The sequence below is a fragment of the Hyposmocoma kahamanoa genome, unplaced genomic scaffold (genome assembly GCF_003589595.1).
Source record: "Hyposmocoma kahamanoa isolate Upper Pololo Valley unplaced genomic scaffold, ASM358959v1 88, whole genome shotgun sequence".
NCBI lineage: Eukaryota > Metazoa > Arthropoda > Insecta > Lepidoptera > Cosmopterigidae > Hyposmocoma > Hyposmocoma kahamanoa.
This window is the reverse complement of record NW_020654466.1, coordinates 21069914-21086403: the sequence shown is the minus strand read 5'-3', so window position 1 is coordinate 21086403 and position 16490 is coordinate 21069914. Positions and strand designations below refer to the sequence as shown.

Genomic DNA, 16490 nt, shown 5'->3' with positions numbered 1-16490 from the left:
GTTTTGGTCCGAAATAAATGGTATTATTATTATTATTATTATTATTATTAAGGATAGTTCGCTGGGATCTCTCAAGTTCCAACATACGCGTCCTTGGTATTCCGCCCCACGCGCAATAATAATAGAAAAAAAACGAGTCAAAAAGGTCCATGACTCAGCATTTGAGGACTATGCTAATTACATAGCCCTCGCTGATATTCCCCTGTCATAGAAATAGAACACCACAATAACAAAAATGTAACTAAATAAATACTAACACAATCAGACAGTAAATTTAATTAACAGTAAAAAAATTGACACATACAACATTTACATATGAAAATAATCATCTTGAATAATAAGAACAATAATAGTAAATTTAAATTCCACAACAGCTGTTGCGTAAAACCCACACCCCGAGATTGCTTTTCAGACATATGTTCAAAATATATGTTCTTCCTAGAGCTCAAACATTTGACTCATAAGAAATGACGTTCTACTTAACCCATCTGACTATAAATTATTCCAGAAACCTGCTTAAACGCCTCTAGTCATCGAAAAAGTTCTGAATAACGCCAGATAGTTCTCAGAAACGTTCGCGTGTGCCGGAAGCCTCAGAAAGGGTCAAGTAGCTTACTTCGGGCAAGGTGCTCGATTACCACGCAATACAATATTAATGAAGCATGCCATTCACGCCACAAAAGGGCTTGCAACGATTTGTTTTATGGATTTTATGGGGTGAAGGTAATTTGTACTGATTTGTAGTTCGTTTACATAATTGTTAGGGGAAGTGTTTTGACGAAAACAAACTAAGAAGCAAACAAATGAATTGTGTAAAAAAGACTCGGGATCATTAATAATTTAAAATGCTGTTAAGGGATATCCACAAAGCATTGTTGAGCCGGAGAACTTTAAGTTTCACTGTTTTCCTTAGCTGTGTTAAGCCTTGATAACAGCAAAACCTTCAGATAATATACCAAAATCAGATTTAAACGACTTAACTTTGATCATTAAATCATTTTCATTTTTTTTTTCAAAGATACCAACGTTTTGGGCTTTTTACGGACCAGGGTCACGGCTTACGGACATGGTACAAAATAATAGTTTCATTTCCAATAATAATAAAATAATGCACGCAGATGGAAGATGATGAAGTGGGCTTTCATATAAATACACACCATACTACATTTACTTGCTTTCGGTAACTAATTGTGGTTAAAGCCAGTCAACAAGTCGAGCAACAAAAGAATGATACTTTATTTAGTGTGTTTTTTTATAATATCAATTGACGGGACTAACAAGTCGTGCGCCTGATGGTAAGCTACGCGCCTGTCCATAACAGTTGCAGTGCCACTCAGCTCTTTAAATCGCAAAGATCTGAGGCGTACTGCCACTGTGTCCGTCACCTTGACACATAAGTTGACAAGCCCCATGTGCCTGTAATTTCACCAGCACCCTTACCCTTCAAAACCGAAACACAGTAATGCTGACATTACTTGCTTGGCGGCAGAAATAGATAAGGTCTATCTAACTCTGTTCGTGGAAATGGCGAACTTGAAATGGATATATACTTTTTTATGATAAAGTAAGGGCATTTGAGCTCCCTCAGAAAGTGGCGATGAGGTCAACGATGTAGCATGCGTACATAAACAATACTTTGAAAAAGCGATAGTGAATAGGCGGGGTTTTTTCCAGTCAGGATTATTTCCTATAAAAAAGCCTTAGACTTTGCTACTTATTTAATTAAGACTATATTCTACTGATTAATATGAACAGGAGAGATAATGTAGGAAATCTTTATAAACATACCTGCCATTCCTGGAGCGGCTGTAGTTACTATCGTCGTCTCTTGCCCAGTTCTTGACGAGAGCTGGCAAGCCGACTGAGCTGGTGCCCCTCACAAGACCAGCTCCTGGCTGCTCCGTGCTTCGCGTCTTTCTCGTCCGAACCTCTTTACCTGTTGAAGAGGTTTGATATACGGAAAAAGTTAAATAAAAGGAGTATAAGTTTAGTTATATCAACTAAAACGTAATGAAAACAAAACCAATGCCTTTAATATAGATTCCCTATATTAAAGGCACTGAAAAGCCTCCACTCCAACTATGATGGATGCCTTATTATTTATTATTTACTTATTATTGCAGAGATAGGAACAAGCAGGGTATGTTTATCTTAACTTTGAGAAATTATTATAGGTCAAGTGAAAATACCTCACTCTGCAATTATGTAATTAAAATATTTTATTTCTTGTTCTACATATTTTATGTATAACTAGCAATTACGTTACTACAGTGGTGTATTTAGAAGAAACATTTTGTAATATTATACATATAAACTACATTCATTTTACTTTTTAACCGACTTCAAAAAAGGATGAGAATCCCAATTCGACTGTATTTTTTTGTGTGTATGTTTTGCAATTATTCCGGTATTTGTGAACCGATTTTGATGATTTTTTTTGTTGGAAAGAGGGGTACCTCCGTATTGGTCCTATTTAAATTTGAAGAAAATATTCCACCTCAAAGAGTGGAAAAGTACGGGACGAATTTGGTTTCGCGCACTTTCCGTTAACCGACGCCAATAAAACTTGGCAAAAACGTAATTCCAATAAAAAAGCCGTCGATATAGTTGGTGGAATAAGCAAGTTGATGTGGCAGTGGGCCGGCCGTATCTGTCGATGAACCGATAACCACACGGGGGAAGCGAATTCTTGAGTGGAGACCACGGCTTGGCAAACGTAGCATAGAACTGACTCTGGCCAGATGGAGCGACGATCGAAAAGCAAACTTTTGTGTTCGGTTTTTTTTTAATAAAAAAAGCTATAATTATTACCTTTTATTTCTATTCATTCCGAGATTTTAGAGGGAGGTATTATTCGCTGTACGTGCATGTGTAACTCTTGAAGTTAGTACTCGGCGAGTACCTTGCGCCGGTTGGCAAACCCTTTCTCCACCATGGCAAACATATTCCATGTACAGGTTTGCATGGCGGCTACTTATGGCGTGATCAGCGTGGCTAAGTTTTGGGCCGCGATAAGATAATGTATGCCATTGATACGATAAGAAGATTTGAAGTTAAGGTAATTGGGTTGGGCCATTGGGCATTGGGCCAGCGTGGCGGATTATGGCCTTAACTCTCGCCAGGGAGGAGACCCGTACCGAGCTATGGGACGTATAAAATGGTATCTACTAACTAACTAACTATCTACTAACTATCAGATCACAAACAACAATCCATTTAAAAATGGTGAAACTTTATAGGTGGAGTACATTGACATACATTGGTCAATGGTAGAGTACCATTATGGCTGCGAAACGTAGACAATGACGAAAAGGTACCTACAGGGAATACTGAGAAACTATAAAATGTGGTATTAGAGATGAATAGAAAGAATAGCTGGACAGAGAAAATGACTTATGCCTCAATTTTTTCATTCCAACAAGAATGAAAGCAGAAACACTTAAACATTGTTAAAGCCCGAGATAGAAGTTTTGTGGGTCTTATACGACTTGTGACTTCATTAAATACTTGATCAAAGGAAAAGTCAAGGGTGAACAAGGGAAACTGATAGCAAGTAACAACGAACCATTCAAAAGAATAGGCCACGTCATACAGAATGATAAAAGAAAAAGCGTTACAGAGGGATATCGACAAAATACTATCTCCTAAATCTAAGAGAAAGATTCGGTTCGGCGGCGGTTAGCACACTTCGATCTTCCAAAGGGGAACCAGTGGGATCGGGGGGTCTGTTGCGTACAAATAAGTGCTGGAGAATGGAGTAGCATCGCCAATTTCCGTGGAGAGCCTGCAAGAGCGATCGCAGACGAGGTTGCGGAAGAAGGCAACCGCGATTCCCGGGACCTCGTGTCTGCGTGGTGAGGAACCGACATAACCACTCGACCCCCCGGTCCGAGTGGTATCCATAATGGAGTTCCCCTAGACTAAAAAAACGTCTTTTCCTCCTAGAGTCCTTAAGTATCTTTCAACACGTTACAGCTTTTATCATCATTAGTGTTTAACGTTGTGAACTTGCAAAATGGCAACCTTCTATAGATGCATTTTTATCGATAGGGCACAATTAATTTAGCTGGTAAGTTACTTTTAATTCATAGAAGACAATACGTTCAGACCGGGAACAAAATTAATATTACTTGGTATATCTGGTAGGGAAAGATTCTTACATGGCCACCGGTGGTAGGTACATCATCGTCCCGTCAACCAAAAAATGTATTGGGGCGGTGTGCGCCACCGGTGGACACAACGAAATTATGTTTCTCTTCCTAATTAACGTATTATCTTAAGTAAACTATTATTTTTCCAAATCTGACTGTTTTAATACAATTCATCAGAAATAATTTGCTATGTTTAATCTCTTTTTTCTATAAGTACATCTCTATATTTTTTTCCAAAGAAATATTTTTTTAACCATGTTTTTTTTTACTGTCTTACACAATATCAAAATTCCTGATCTACACTATGAAAATTTGAGTGTTGCACATGACGGAAACGTTAAATTTAGCACCTTCTCTCAAGGCCACAAGGGTTTCTTAGTATACCAAATGTCAGTGTTTTATGATCACCGGTGGTACACCACGCCTGATGGACCAGCTGTCCGGTGGTCCACGACGGTCTGAACGTTTATACTCAAGTCCTGACTTGAGTATTGAGTAGAGTTCTGGAATACGACCCTTAGGGCGATTGGTAAATCTTTTCATCACGATGACAAGCATTATAAGTTTATGCTATCGATACGATAAGAAGAATTTAGCCCTATGAATCGTAACTGTGTTACATAAGCAAACAAAAACCAGCTTTGTCTTTTGCTATTTTCTTCCATAAAAGCAAAATTTCACTGCAGCCATTCTATAACATTCCAGCATATTTCGTGCACAATCGCATCAAACGCCCACCGTCACGAGGTCCCTGCATGCATTGTGCAATATGACATCAGTGTCAATACATTATCACCAGATTGTAATCGCAATAATTGTCGTTTGTGCCATGACCAATGCTGTCACAGAAAGTTGCAGAAAAGATATCATTTTGCGCAGTATTTTTGTATTATTAACACGTCACTGCTTTTAAAAATGCTGATCTAAACCTAAATAGTTAATTTTGTGGCTTAATGTTGTATTCAGATATCAAGGATAATAACTATGATAACAATGTGATATATTAGATAGATATGAGTACATAGTCCAGGGAAATAGTTGTCATATGTACTCTGGTACTACCAGAGCAACGGACTTCACACTGGGGCACAACACCCAAACCAGAACTAACTTAGCAAAGTTCATTTCTCCAATTGCTCCTACCGGGAATCGAGCCCGGGACATCATCATCATCCAGCGCCCACAATGTAAACCGCTAGGACACCAATGGGTCAATCAATGGGTTAGTTTAGGATTTTTTGGTTTTGCGCTCTAGACGCGATCAGTTTGATGTAACTGTGTTTTCATCTTTCTGGTGAATTACGTGTTTTTGAAGTAGGCCGATATTATAGAAAGCCATAGATACATCGATTTATCTTGAAGAAAAGTTTAACTCTTCAAGTACAGTTCAAACGTGATCCGTCAAACTCGAACGGAGTCTAAAGGAAACAAAGGTTCATAAACATTTAATGTGCATAATGTGCTACAAATTTCTTAGGGTTGATAGTGAATAGTACACACATGACGCTGCCTCTATGCAATAACACAGCATTATAGAATTTTATGATTTTGAACTAAGCTACCGGCAAGAACGTGGACGCTTTATCCACGATAAAGTTTCGCTTGCCCTATTCTGTGGTATGGGTTTGTGGTGTTATAGAGAATGTAAACGATTTTTACCGTTCCTCGTGGTAGCAGCAAGAGACTCAGCTGACTTGGAAATGCTCCTACTCAAGGCTGTCGGCGGTGCCTTCATCGGAGTGTTCTGCCGGTGGTGGTACACCATGTCTAAGTTTAACGGTTGCAGCAATTGAAGGTTCTTCAATGACATTACTCAATGTTGGCATCTTCAACTGTCTTTTTTGCTATGCAATATATTTTGTCACATTTTATAAATTAGGAGCAACATAAATATGTCATATACATGAATGTAATTTCATCTTTTATTTTACGTTTCAACAAGCGAATCATTATTTATCACCAATGCGAGCGATACAACAGAAAACAAAAACTTTTAAACTTTCACCTCTATGTGTTTAACTAGACAATGTCGTTAATATAAATTCAAGCTTATATCAGTTATCGAAATTTATATTTATAAAATAGTAAAATCCTAGCACATAATAGCTGTCAAATCGTCGATGCTTTCACAATAATCGATCAATTTTTATCAAGCACACTTGTTTCCGTATGTAAAATTATCATGAATATTATTCAATTTTATTCAATCACAGGAACATTTGATTACCGACAAAGTCATGGGCACGGTATTTTAATTGAATGTTTTTTATTGGCGCGAAAAGATAATGGCGGGAATAATACTTTAAAGATGACGGACGTTAACCGTTGACGCGCGCGAAGCACAGACTGAATAGTTTTCAGGCAGGGGTTGTTAACGGCATACAGAGGTTTTTCAAGTTTATTATAATGGTGGCCGGCGTGGGGGTGTAAATGTCGTTCGATAAATACCAGTGCAATGTTAACACTGGTATTAAGTGTAATGGAATTTCTATGTTTGAAATAGTTAGAATGAAAGTCCAAGAACTGCGAATTATTTCTAAGGTAATATTCTGTTTATATGAGTTGTTTGAAGAATGGGATCAAGTTTGTAAAATGGTGTAACAAACAGGTTTTTTTTAATCTGAAAATATTACTGTTATAGATAGATGGTGTTCAAGATTCTTAAATACAGTTTATGTCCGGCATGACGTCAGGGGTATCTCTATTTTGTTCTTACTGCATCATAGTGCAATTTTAGCGGGCATAACAAAATCAAGTTCAATTGTTTTAAGCCGTATTTTGAAATATTTCTTTTTGTGTTACCAAGTGACGGGACGAATAAGTCGTGCGCCTGGTGGAAGGCGACACGCCTGTCGGAAGGCACTGCCATGCTGTCTCATGTGTCTGTAATTTCACCAGCACCCTTCAAAACCGAAACAGCAGTACTTTCCTGGACGAACTCTTTCACAAGAAGCTCTACTGCTATTATATTAGGCCACTCACGAGTTTTCACGACTTTAAAAACCCTCACTATGCAACGATTGCATATAATATAACACTATTAATTGATATGTCCAATAGTAATGTTTCTATAAAAATATTTGTGTACTATTTAATTGTTAAGTTTCGTTATAGAACATTTACTGTCATGTTAATTTGCAATTGTAATTTTTATATTTAATTAACATTGAATTATTAATTTAAAATAAAGTAAAAGATCGTGGAAAGATTATTTTCGCACGCATGGCGATAGTGGAGCCACCTTAATCAGAGATGTTTTGAAAAGGTTCAGTGGCGCGGACTGGCATTCTATTCCTTATTTTAGTAAAAAAATAATAATTGTGCGTAATCATATCTATCATAGAGAGTAAAATGTAAAAATAACGAATAATAAATGCATAAGTAAGTAATTAAAACTTGGACATTTCATTTATTACACTTTTTTTTGGACTCGGAGACAGTCTCATTCAGAAAAGTTTTGATTTTGTACTATAGGAGCCACTGAGTGTGTCTGTGTCAAATAACCCGTGCTGTCCAGAGTATATTGAAATTTATACAGGATACTAGATATAATGGTGATTGTTTTGTATTGCATTTGTATAGCGAAGTATCCCCCTGGACACAAGACGAGGTCAACAACCTGTTCCCCCGCGATACCCATTGATTGCCCTCCATTATTAATGTGTTAAAACAATTTCCCACTCCACAGTTGTATTATTTTTGTTGCTTAATTTCAGTCTGTTTTTGTAGGAAACTTTTTAAAACATAATATTTATTATAATTATAGAAACACACAGAAAAAATTCCTTCGATCCGGCTGGATTCGAACCGACGTCTTCTAGCATACCGTGGCAGATGCTATACCAACTAAGCCACGGAACGAACCAGCAGACCTCACGAATTTTTCTATGTGTTTGTTGTCGTGTCTGTGTATTTGGTTTTTCAACGGCTTTTTAGCCGGCTTAAGTTATGTACTATCGCCGTCTTCAGCTGTCAAATTTGACCTCTTATTTGGTGACGACTATAACAAATAATAAATAGATAAATATTAGACAATATCACATACGTTGCTCTGGTTCCAAAGTAAGTAGCTAAAGCACTTGTGTTATAGTAATCGAAAACAACGATGGTACCACAAATACCCAGCCCCGAGACAATTATAGGAAAGTTAGTTTGTACACTGACCCGGTCGCGTATATGGCTTCCCGTATACAGTACGTCCCCCAAGGAGAGACGACTTCGGTACGCTTTTCTACGGGTCTAAACAACTGAAATACCGTAAATAAATACATACAGTAATGATATGGCAAAATAGTTTTCAAACAAATTAAATTACATTTCGTCCCTATTTCTGGTTATATGTATATATATATACGCGACCCGGCCGGGAATCAAACGGGACCTCAGAGATGGCGCCACCAGGAAAACCGGTGTGCAAGCCACTCGACCATGGAAGCCGTCAAATATTTATTGTTAAAATATCTTTCAGCCCCGCTACTATGTATATACTTTAAAATATCACTTGAGTTCTATATACATACATCTCACCTTGGGTGTACTAAGGCCACATCTGCAAAATGATAACTTTTCAAGAGAGACGTTTAAAGATTATACAATTTATTTATTTATTTATTTATTTATTTATTTATTTCTTGGCACAGCTACAGAATACAAATTAATATAAATATTGATAATATTAGATATGATAATATATAATAGAAAGTAAATTTGCACTCCTATAACAGCTGTGCACAGCTCTATCATATAGTCTACATAGTGGCACACTTTAAGGTAAAAAGAAAATAAAAAGCCTAAATAAAATTACATGATTGGCAGCGACTATGTCATGAGTCATCAAACATAAATGCAATCACATATCAATACAATATAACAAAATTATTACAAAATTATCGGCTCCAAAATATACTGTTGTTTACACCACTTTAAGATTGCAAAATTTTCAGATAGCAACATTTTACAAAAGCTGAACAACTTTGAAAATATATATCTAAACTTCTGTCTTTGTTAATGTCATTGTAAACTCGACACACTCGATACAAAGGGTCATTATAGGTAACATTGTTATTGCAACATGGCACATAAAACAATTTTTGTATTCTTTAGTTCCTATCTTCAAAGAGAATTGGCTTAACAATTCGCATGCGTCCCATTTTGCGTTTACTATTTTATACATAGTTACGAGATCGTTAACAACGCGTCGTGACTGCAGCGTACACAGACCAAAATGCTTCAACCTATCCTCATATGTGGGCAACTTACGTCTCATACCGAACTTGCAGCTTAAGTGTCGAAGGAAACGTTTCTGGATAGCTTCAATCCTGTCAATGTGAATATTGTAGAAAGGAGACCACACAACTGAACCGTATTCCAACACACACCTAACCAAAGCGTAATATAGTAATATTATGCTCTCCGGCCTCCTAAACGGCTTTGTCGTTCTAAAAATGAATCCAAGTGTTTTATTTACCTTGGCAATAAGATAATCATAATGAGGACTAAAACTCAATTTAGGATCCAGTATAACCCCGAGATCCCTTACTGTTGATTGACGAACCAATACAATTCCATCGATACTATACGGGTAAGTTATTGGTGTCCTTTTCTTCGTAAAAGTAATTAGATGACACTTTTCTATGTTCAACGACATATTGTTAATGATGCACCATTATTGTAAGCGGTCTACATTGGTTTGTAATAAGGCACAGTCAGTAATACTCAATATTTCATGATAGATCTTTAGATCGTCGGCATAGGCGATACAATTACAAGTGATGGATTCCAACAGATCATTAATAAACACCACGAAAAGTAAAGGACCCAAATTTGATCCTTGGCGGATTCCAGAAACCAATTTTACAGGAATTGAGTTATAGCCATACACCGCGACCAACTGAGTGCGATTTGCGAGGTATGACTGGAACCATCTCAAAAGGTTGCCAATTCCGAGATGAAGCATTTTCTGGCAGAGGATACTGTGATCTACCCTGTCAAATGCCTTCGAAAAATCTGTGTACAACGAGTCCACTTGCACCCGTTTATTAAAAGCATTATTTAAGAAATGAACATACGTTAAAAGATTTGTGGATGTGGAGCGTCCCTTCATAAAACCATGCTGCCTCTCACTGATAATGGGCTTGAAGTAATGATAAAGATGACTATATATTAAACCTTCGAATATTTTACTAAAACAGCATAGAATGCTTACTGGGCGATATTTTTTTATATCTGTCTTACACCCAGACTTATGTATTGGGACAATTTTTGTTATTTTCCAACTTTTGGGGAAATATCCTCCCCTAAGACTTTTATTAAATAGTACCACCAGCGGCTTCACCAATACATGTACACAATTTTTTACTAATATAGCCGGAATACCATCGGGACCTGCGCCCTTAGATATGTCCAATGCTTCTATAGCTGATTTAACCTCCAACTCAGTAATAGTAAGATTGGACAGATAGAAATTTGATTCGGGGAAATCTGGGGCGTATGCACCAGAAGAGGATACATTGTACGCCGAAGAAAAATAACTGGCAAAAAGATTAGCTATGTCGGTACCATTATCTGCCGATTGGAATTGTAATACATTTGACGTGGCACGTCATTTGTCGCTTTTTTTTACTTTAGATATTTCCAAAACGACCTTACACGCACAATTAGTGCGTGAAAGAGTTCTTTTTGCGATTTAAAGCTCTGAGTGGCACTGTAACTGCTAAGTCGTGTTACTTACCACCAGACGCACGGGACGAACAAGTGTCCCGTCACTCAAAAAAAATTCAAATTAAATTAATAAATAACTTTTTATGCTTAAATAGGATACTTATAAAATTTCACGTACACGTAATTTGTTTCATGTATACGTATTATTTTGATGACTTTCATATGACAAAAACATTTTGGACGTATGACCACATTTGGCTTTGTTATACCACGGCCCATCTCACATTTCTGTGTACTCAGCCTAATTACCGTAGCCCTTTCGGTGTTATCAGCCTAATTACCGTAGCCATTGTTTTTTCTCACTTATTGCGCCCGATAAACTTTCAAATATTAGGGCAGTTCTCATGAAATTTCGAAATTCGTACTTCCAATAATTAAAAAAATTTTTAGGAAGAATTTGAATTTGTTTTTGTCGATTTCATAGTACTTATGCATTTCTTTTTTTGATTATTTGATTATAGTTTTTGATGATATAGTGGTCCCCAAAATAAATTACTTTTAAGAAAATGGATAGGGCAGTCAGAGCATTTGAGGGTGAGGGAATGATGAAATCAAAATAAACCAAGAGTAAGCGATATAAGCTTACTTTTGGACTTAATATTTTGTGTAAGTTTACTGCTACCAATAACTCGTCTGAGGGAATAATTAATAAATAAAATCAAATGTTTTACTTCTTTTTATATGATGTCAGGGAATGACTGTCAAATATGTAACTTTTAGAATTTTAAATTATATATTTTCGTAGTAGAAACTTTTTGCCCACATAAGATGAATTTCGTCATTTTGAAACGTTTACAGCACAGTTTTAAAAACTTACAAAAAGCACTTACCAAAGAAAAAAATGCGTTCACTAATCGAGTGAAGGTAAAAATGTGAAGAAATGATTTTTTTTTGGGTAGGACATAAATAATAATACATTTATCGAGTTCTTAGGTTTTCGCGATTGTTACACATAGGAAATGAAACTAGTTTTCCGGATTTAAATCGGAATCGTATATATTTGTTTTTTGAAACAAACCGATGTTTCGAGTCAACCGTGACCATGGGACCTGTAAAGGGTTCTATAATAATACATTTTTTAAATTTATTTATCATGTTTTACCACAGGATAGCTTTAATTTTGCAAAAACATATTTTATTTGATTGAATGTTTAAAATTTAAAGGTTATTTTCGTTAAATGTGTTGATTTAAATACAGAACGTGTTTGATTATGGAACTTGGCACATAGTGAGGGAATGAATTTGAGGGCATTTTTATATTACTATTTTTATTTATTTAAACATACTAACCAATATTTTACGCACACATTAGTAGCAATTGATTATAGTTTAATATTAAATATTGATTTTAGTGCAAGAATTAAATACTTTTTTTATAAACCTAAGGAAAAAGAATTTCGAGACTTTGTAAGAATTACCTATGAATAACTTTAATTAATAATTATTAATTATTAATATGTCTAAATGGCATTAGAATAGACAAAGTAGTTTTCGTGTTATTAAGATACAAATATTTCATGGAAACGTTAGATCTAATTACCGTAGCCGTAGTGGATATGGTAATTAGAAAACTCAAACATTTTTAAGAAAACAAAAACAAAAATTAGGAAAACCAACTAACTTCGATGTTTATTTTCTACACTTTTTGTAATGAATTAAAATATTTCTTTAATTTTGTTTCTTAACTTTTAAGGTTTTTTATCGCCAGAAATAATCAAAATGTAAATTATTACACTGTTCTTGTAACAACTATGATTAATCATAAGAAAGAATTGGAGTAATTTTTAATCATTACCACTAACCAAATATTAAAAAAGTCTACTTTAAAATTTAAAAAAATCTTGATTGACATTTGACAATAATTTTGCTGTGTCAGAAGTAGTAGGCTTTTCTTTAAAATGTTTGAACTTTCTAGTTGCTGTATCCATGGCTACGGTAATATTTAAATAAATATTTATATCTTAATAACCCGAAAACTAGTTCGTCTATTCCAATTCCATTTAGACATATTGATAGTTTAGCTTGAAGTTATTCATATTTCAATGTTATTGGGTATAATAGGCGAGAAAAAACAATGGCTACGGTAATTAGGCAGAGAACACCGAATGTGAGAATGGCCGACAAAGGGTACGATACGATTTATCGATTCAACAGTTAACTGTTACAGAGAAATATTGATTGGAATGTTGATTTGAGTGAGTTGAGTTCATTGTAAATAGTATGTTATGCAGTCATTGCATAGTAAAGACTTTTAAAGAAGAATAGGTACCGTGTTGAGGTTTACCTAAACATGTAATAGGTACAAGATTTTAAGACCTAATTATATAATGATTGCATACAATACTTTTTATACGAGTAAATAAAATAATGAAACACAATCGATGTTTAATGTATATTTTGTTAACAATCCTTGACAACAAACTTAAATGGAAGCCAAGCAAACACTACAAATCAAAAAATCAATTGGATAGAATAGAATTACGCTTATATTTTAACATATCGTCGCTTAGTAAATAACACCGCTTAATTAATTTCAAGTATAATAAGTTAATATATGCAGGTTTTTCACGCTCCTATATAATAATAATAATAATAACGCACACACTCGACATAGCCCCGCACTAGGAAAACCCTGTGTCGCGGGTGCCATGGACACACACATAGACAACCGCAAATTACACCTAAACTCACGAGAGAAACAAATGTAGGCCATACAAACATTTCTCCCGGCCCGGGAATCGAACCTGGGACATCTGCGTGGCAGTCCGGCATGGTAACCGTTCGGCCACGGAGGCAGTTAACGGCAAAAATTACTTGAAAATACTTGCGGTGTAGTTTGCTAAGGCTCTAGACAGACAGACTGCATTTCAACTGCACTCCGACTGCAAGTTTGCAGTTTGAATGCTGTTCAAATGCAGTTGGTCCAACTGCATTTAAACCATCGACCGTGCAGCCCGATTGCAGTCGGTGTGCAGTTGGCGTGCACTTCCAACGAAACGGTTAATGCAAACTGCAAATTTGCAGTCGGAATGCAATTGAAATGCAGTCTGTCTAGAGCCTAAGCGACGATATCATTTTGTTTTTATAAAGGTTTATGGCCCGGTTGCAAGACCTTTAGGTCAATTTAACCCATCAGGAGGCAGTAGACCGTTTATATATGACATTTTAATTAGCAAAAATTTCGTATTTTTGCTAATTCATTATTTTCATTACTTTTTTCGTTACGTTAATTAACGTAACGAAAAAAGTAACGAAAAAAAAAAGAACGTCGAGTTCTTTTTCTTGGAATATTCTGTGTTTAAAACTATAATGACTTACTAGTATTTATGTGATCTGTGATAATGACAATTTTCAGTTCAGTAGCGAGTAAACGCTTTTTAGTTCTGAATCAAAATAAAAAATCATTTACTCTCTTCTGAAAATAATGTGTAATACACCAGTATGACATTACAATTGACAGATTAAAGTACCTACAAGAGTAGATAAACTTTTTTTGATAAAGTTATAAAAAGAATGTACCGTTGAATATTTTCCCATAAACTTGTAGACTTAACCTTTGACCTCAATTATCTCAGAACACAGATCTAAATCCGAAATTTGAGTTTCGTCACAGGGCATTGATAAAAATAAAACGCACTACCTGAAACAAATAAAGTAAAATTGTGAAATTATGTAACTGGATAAATTGTAGGTTACGTTTCTCTATCCTTCAATGAAAGTTTTTATTATTTAAATATTGTAGAATATTATTATTTACTTATCATCATGAAGTAATAAATAATATTCAAGTGTCTATCCTGAAATATTATTTAATACTTCACTCAATGACATGGAATGACAGTCATCCCTTGGAGTATGGTCCAGGCACTGGTATAGGACGACACGTGTGCCGACATACTTGCACCATCCCATCTGCAGCACACCTGCAAGAGGGCTGTCTCCGCAGCTGTGTTGGCGGGAAGAATAAAATGTAATAAGTACCAGGACCTCGGCTCCGACTACCTATTTGCACCCTTTGAAGTCGAAACCCTTGACCCGTGGGGTCCCAGTGCCCTCCATCTGTAGAAAACTTTATACAAAAAAATTAAAGTCGCTCCGAGGCCTCCTTGTTGAACCCTGGACATTTTCATCCAACGTCCACAGTGCCATTCGTTAAGTCACCGAGGTCGTCGAATGCAGAATATACATATATGATTGCAGAATATTGCCGGTACTTGAAAAGTAAAGATATAAGGCGGTCCTATTTCTAACAAACAAACAGAAAACTAAAGGAGAGGCCACACCGCAAGCAAAGCTAAGTTAGCTTAGTTCACGTAACCTTGGGATGTTTTCATATATCTGTTCAAACCGCAAACTAAGCTATCCGAGCTAACTGAGTTATTTGGACTAACTAGTAGTAAGTAAGTAATAGAGCTCCTTGTAAATGAGTTCGTCCAGAGAAGTATTGCCACCTCACCCATTTCTGCCGGCAAGCAGTATTGAGCATTACTGCGTGTCGGTTTTGAGGGGTAAGAGTGCTAGTGAAATTACAGTAATGTGAGACTTTTCAGTTTATGTCTCTGGGTGACGGGCACAGTGGTGGTGCCTCTCGGATCTTTGAGTACTAACTACCATGTAGAACGTTGTAGACTGCGTCAAAGAATTGTATAGAAATTTTTTGCTCACACGTAAAAATTATATTGTTTTTTGTAAGCGTATCAGTTACAAGTAAACATGAACCATTTTTATGAATTTGTGAATGACGTTAAAAAAAGAAAGAAGTTACAAACACTAGTAACAAGAAAAATAAGATGGATGTGAAAGTATGGGCATAGGGGACTTGTTAACTTTATTATTGTATTATGTGTTAGGGTGATGGGTGCAGTGGCAGTACCCCTTAGGTCTTTGAGATTTAAAGCTTGTTCGCTCCATTGCATCGCTTGATATCATACAAAAAACTACCCAACGATATCACTAAGCTAAGTTAAGTCTGTCGCCCTTCACTCGCGTGCAGGGAAATACTAGCGTCAAGCGGCAGCGCCTCACAGCTCCGTATTTTTAGTTAGCTGCAGCTACGTGAGCTAATAATAAGAATATAGTTATTTTTGATAAAGTGCGGAAAGTTAGCCATTATTCAAGAGTCTCGAGGTGTCTTAATGTGACTGAATACTGGCAACAGTTGCCATTGTACTCTGAATTTTTATCAGACAGACCAATAAAATGAGTCTTTTTAATACTGTTTTATTTTACTTTCAATGTAGTTTTTTCGCAAATATATTAAAAAACGTCGCTTGATACACGTGCGGATTTGTCATTTTCACTTGTCTCGAATCTTGACCCTCGCCTCTAGCTCTGACTGGAATGACTAACTTTCCGCACTTGCATTAAAAATAACTATATTTCAGATCTCTATGATCCATTTTCTTAAATTATAAAATTAATTAATATTTTTAAAATTAAAATAAAATTGACATCCAAAAAAAAATTTAATTACATTAAAAGTTAAAAGCTAAATCAAAATTAAATATTTAAATCTAAATCACAAGATAAAAAGCTCAAAATTAAAATAAGATCAAATAATAATTAAATATAGTAAGTTAACAAATTCATACTTTTCCTACATGCAGTCGAATCAAATGC

General features: G+C 35.7%; 1 protein-coding gene across 1 annotated transcript in view; it reads right to left on the bottom strand.

Annotated features, from left to right (window-relative positions):
* LOC113235979 (kinesin-like protein KIF12) overlaps window positions 1–5916 on the bottom strand; it is a 63784-nt gene extending 57868 nt beyond the window's left edge. The window contains exons 1-2 of the mRNA XM_026471903.1: window positions 5811–5916; window positions 1789–1936 (exon numbers count right to left, since the gene is read on the bottom strand). Coding sequence (XP_026327688.1) covers window positions 1789–1936; window positions 5811–5916 — 254 coding nt within the window. The remainder of the gene's footprint in view (window positions 1–1788; window positions 1937–5810) is intronic.
* Between the last annotated feature and the right edge of the window lie 10574 nt (window positions 5917–16490).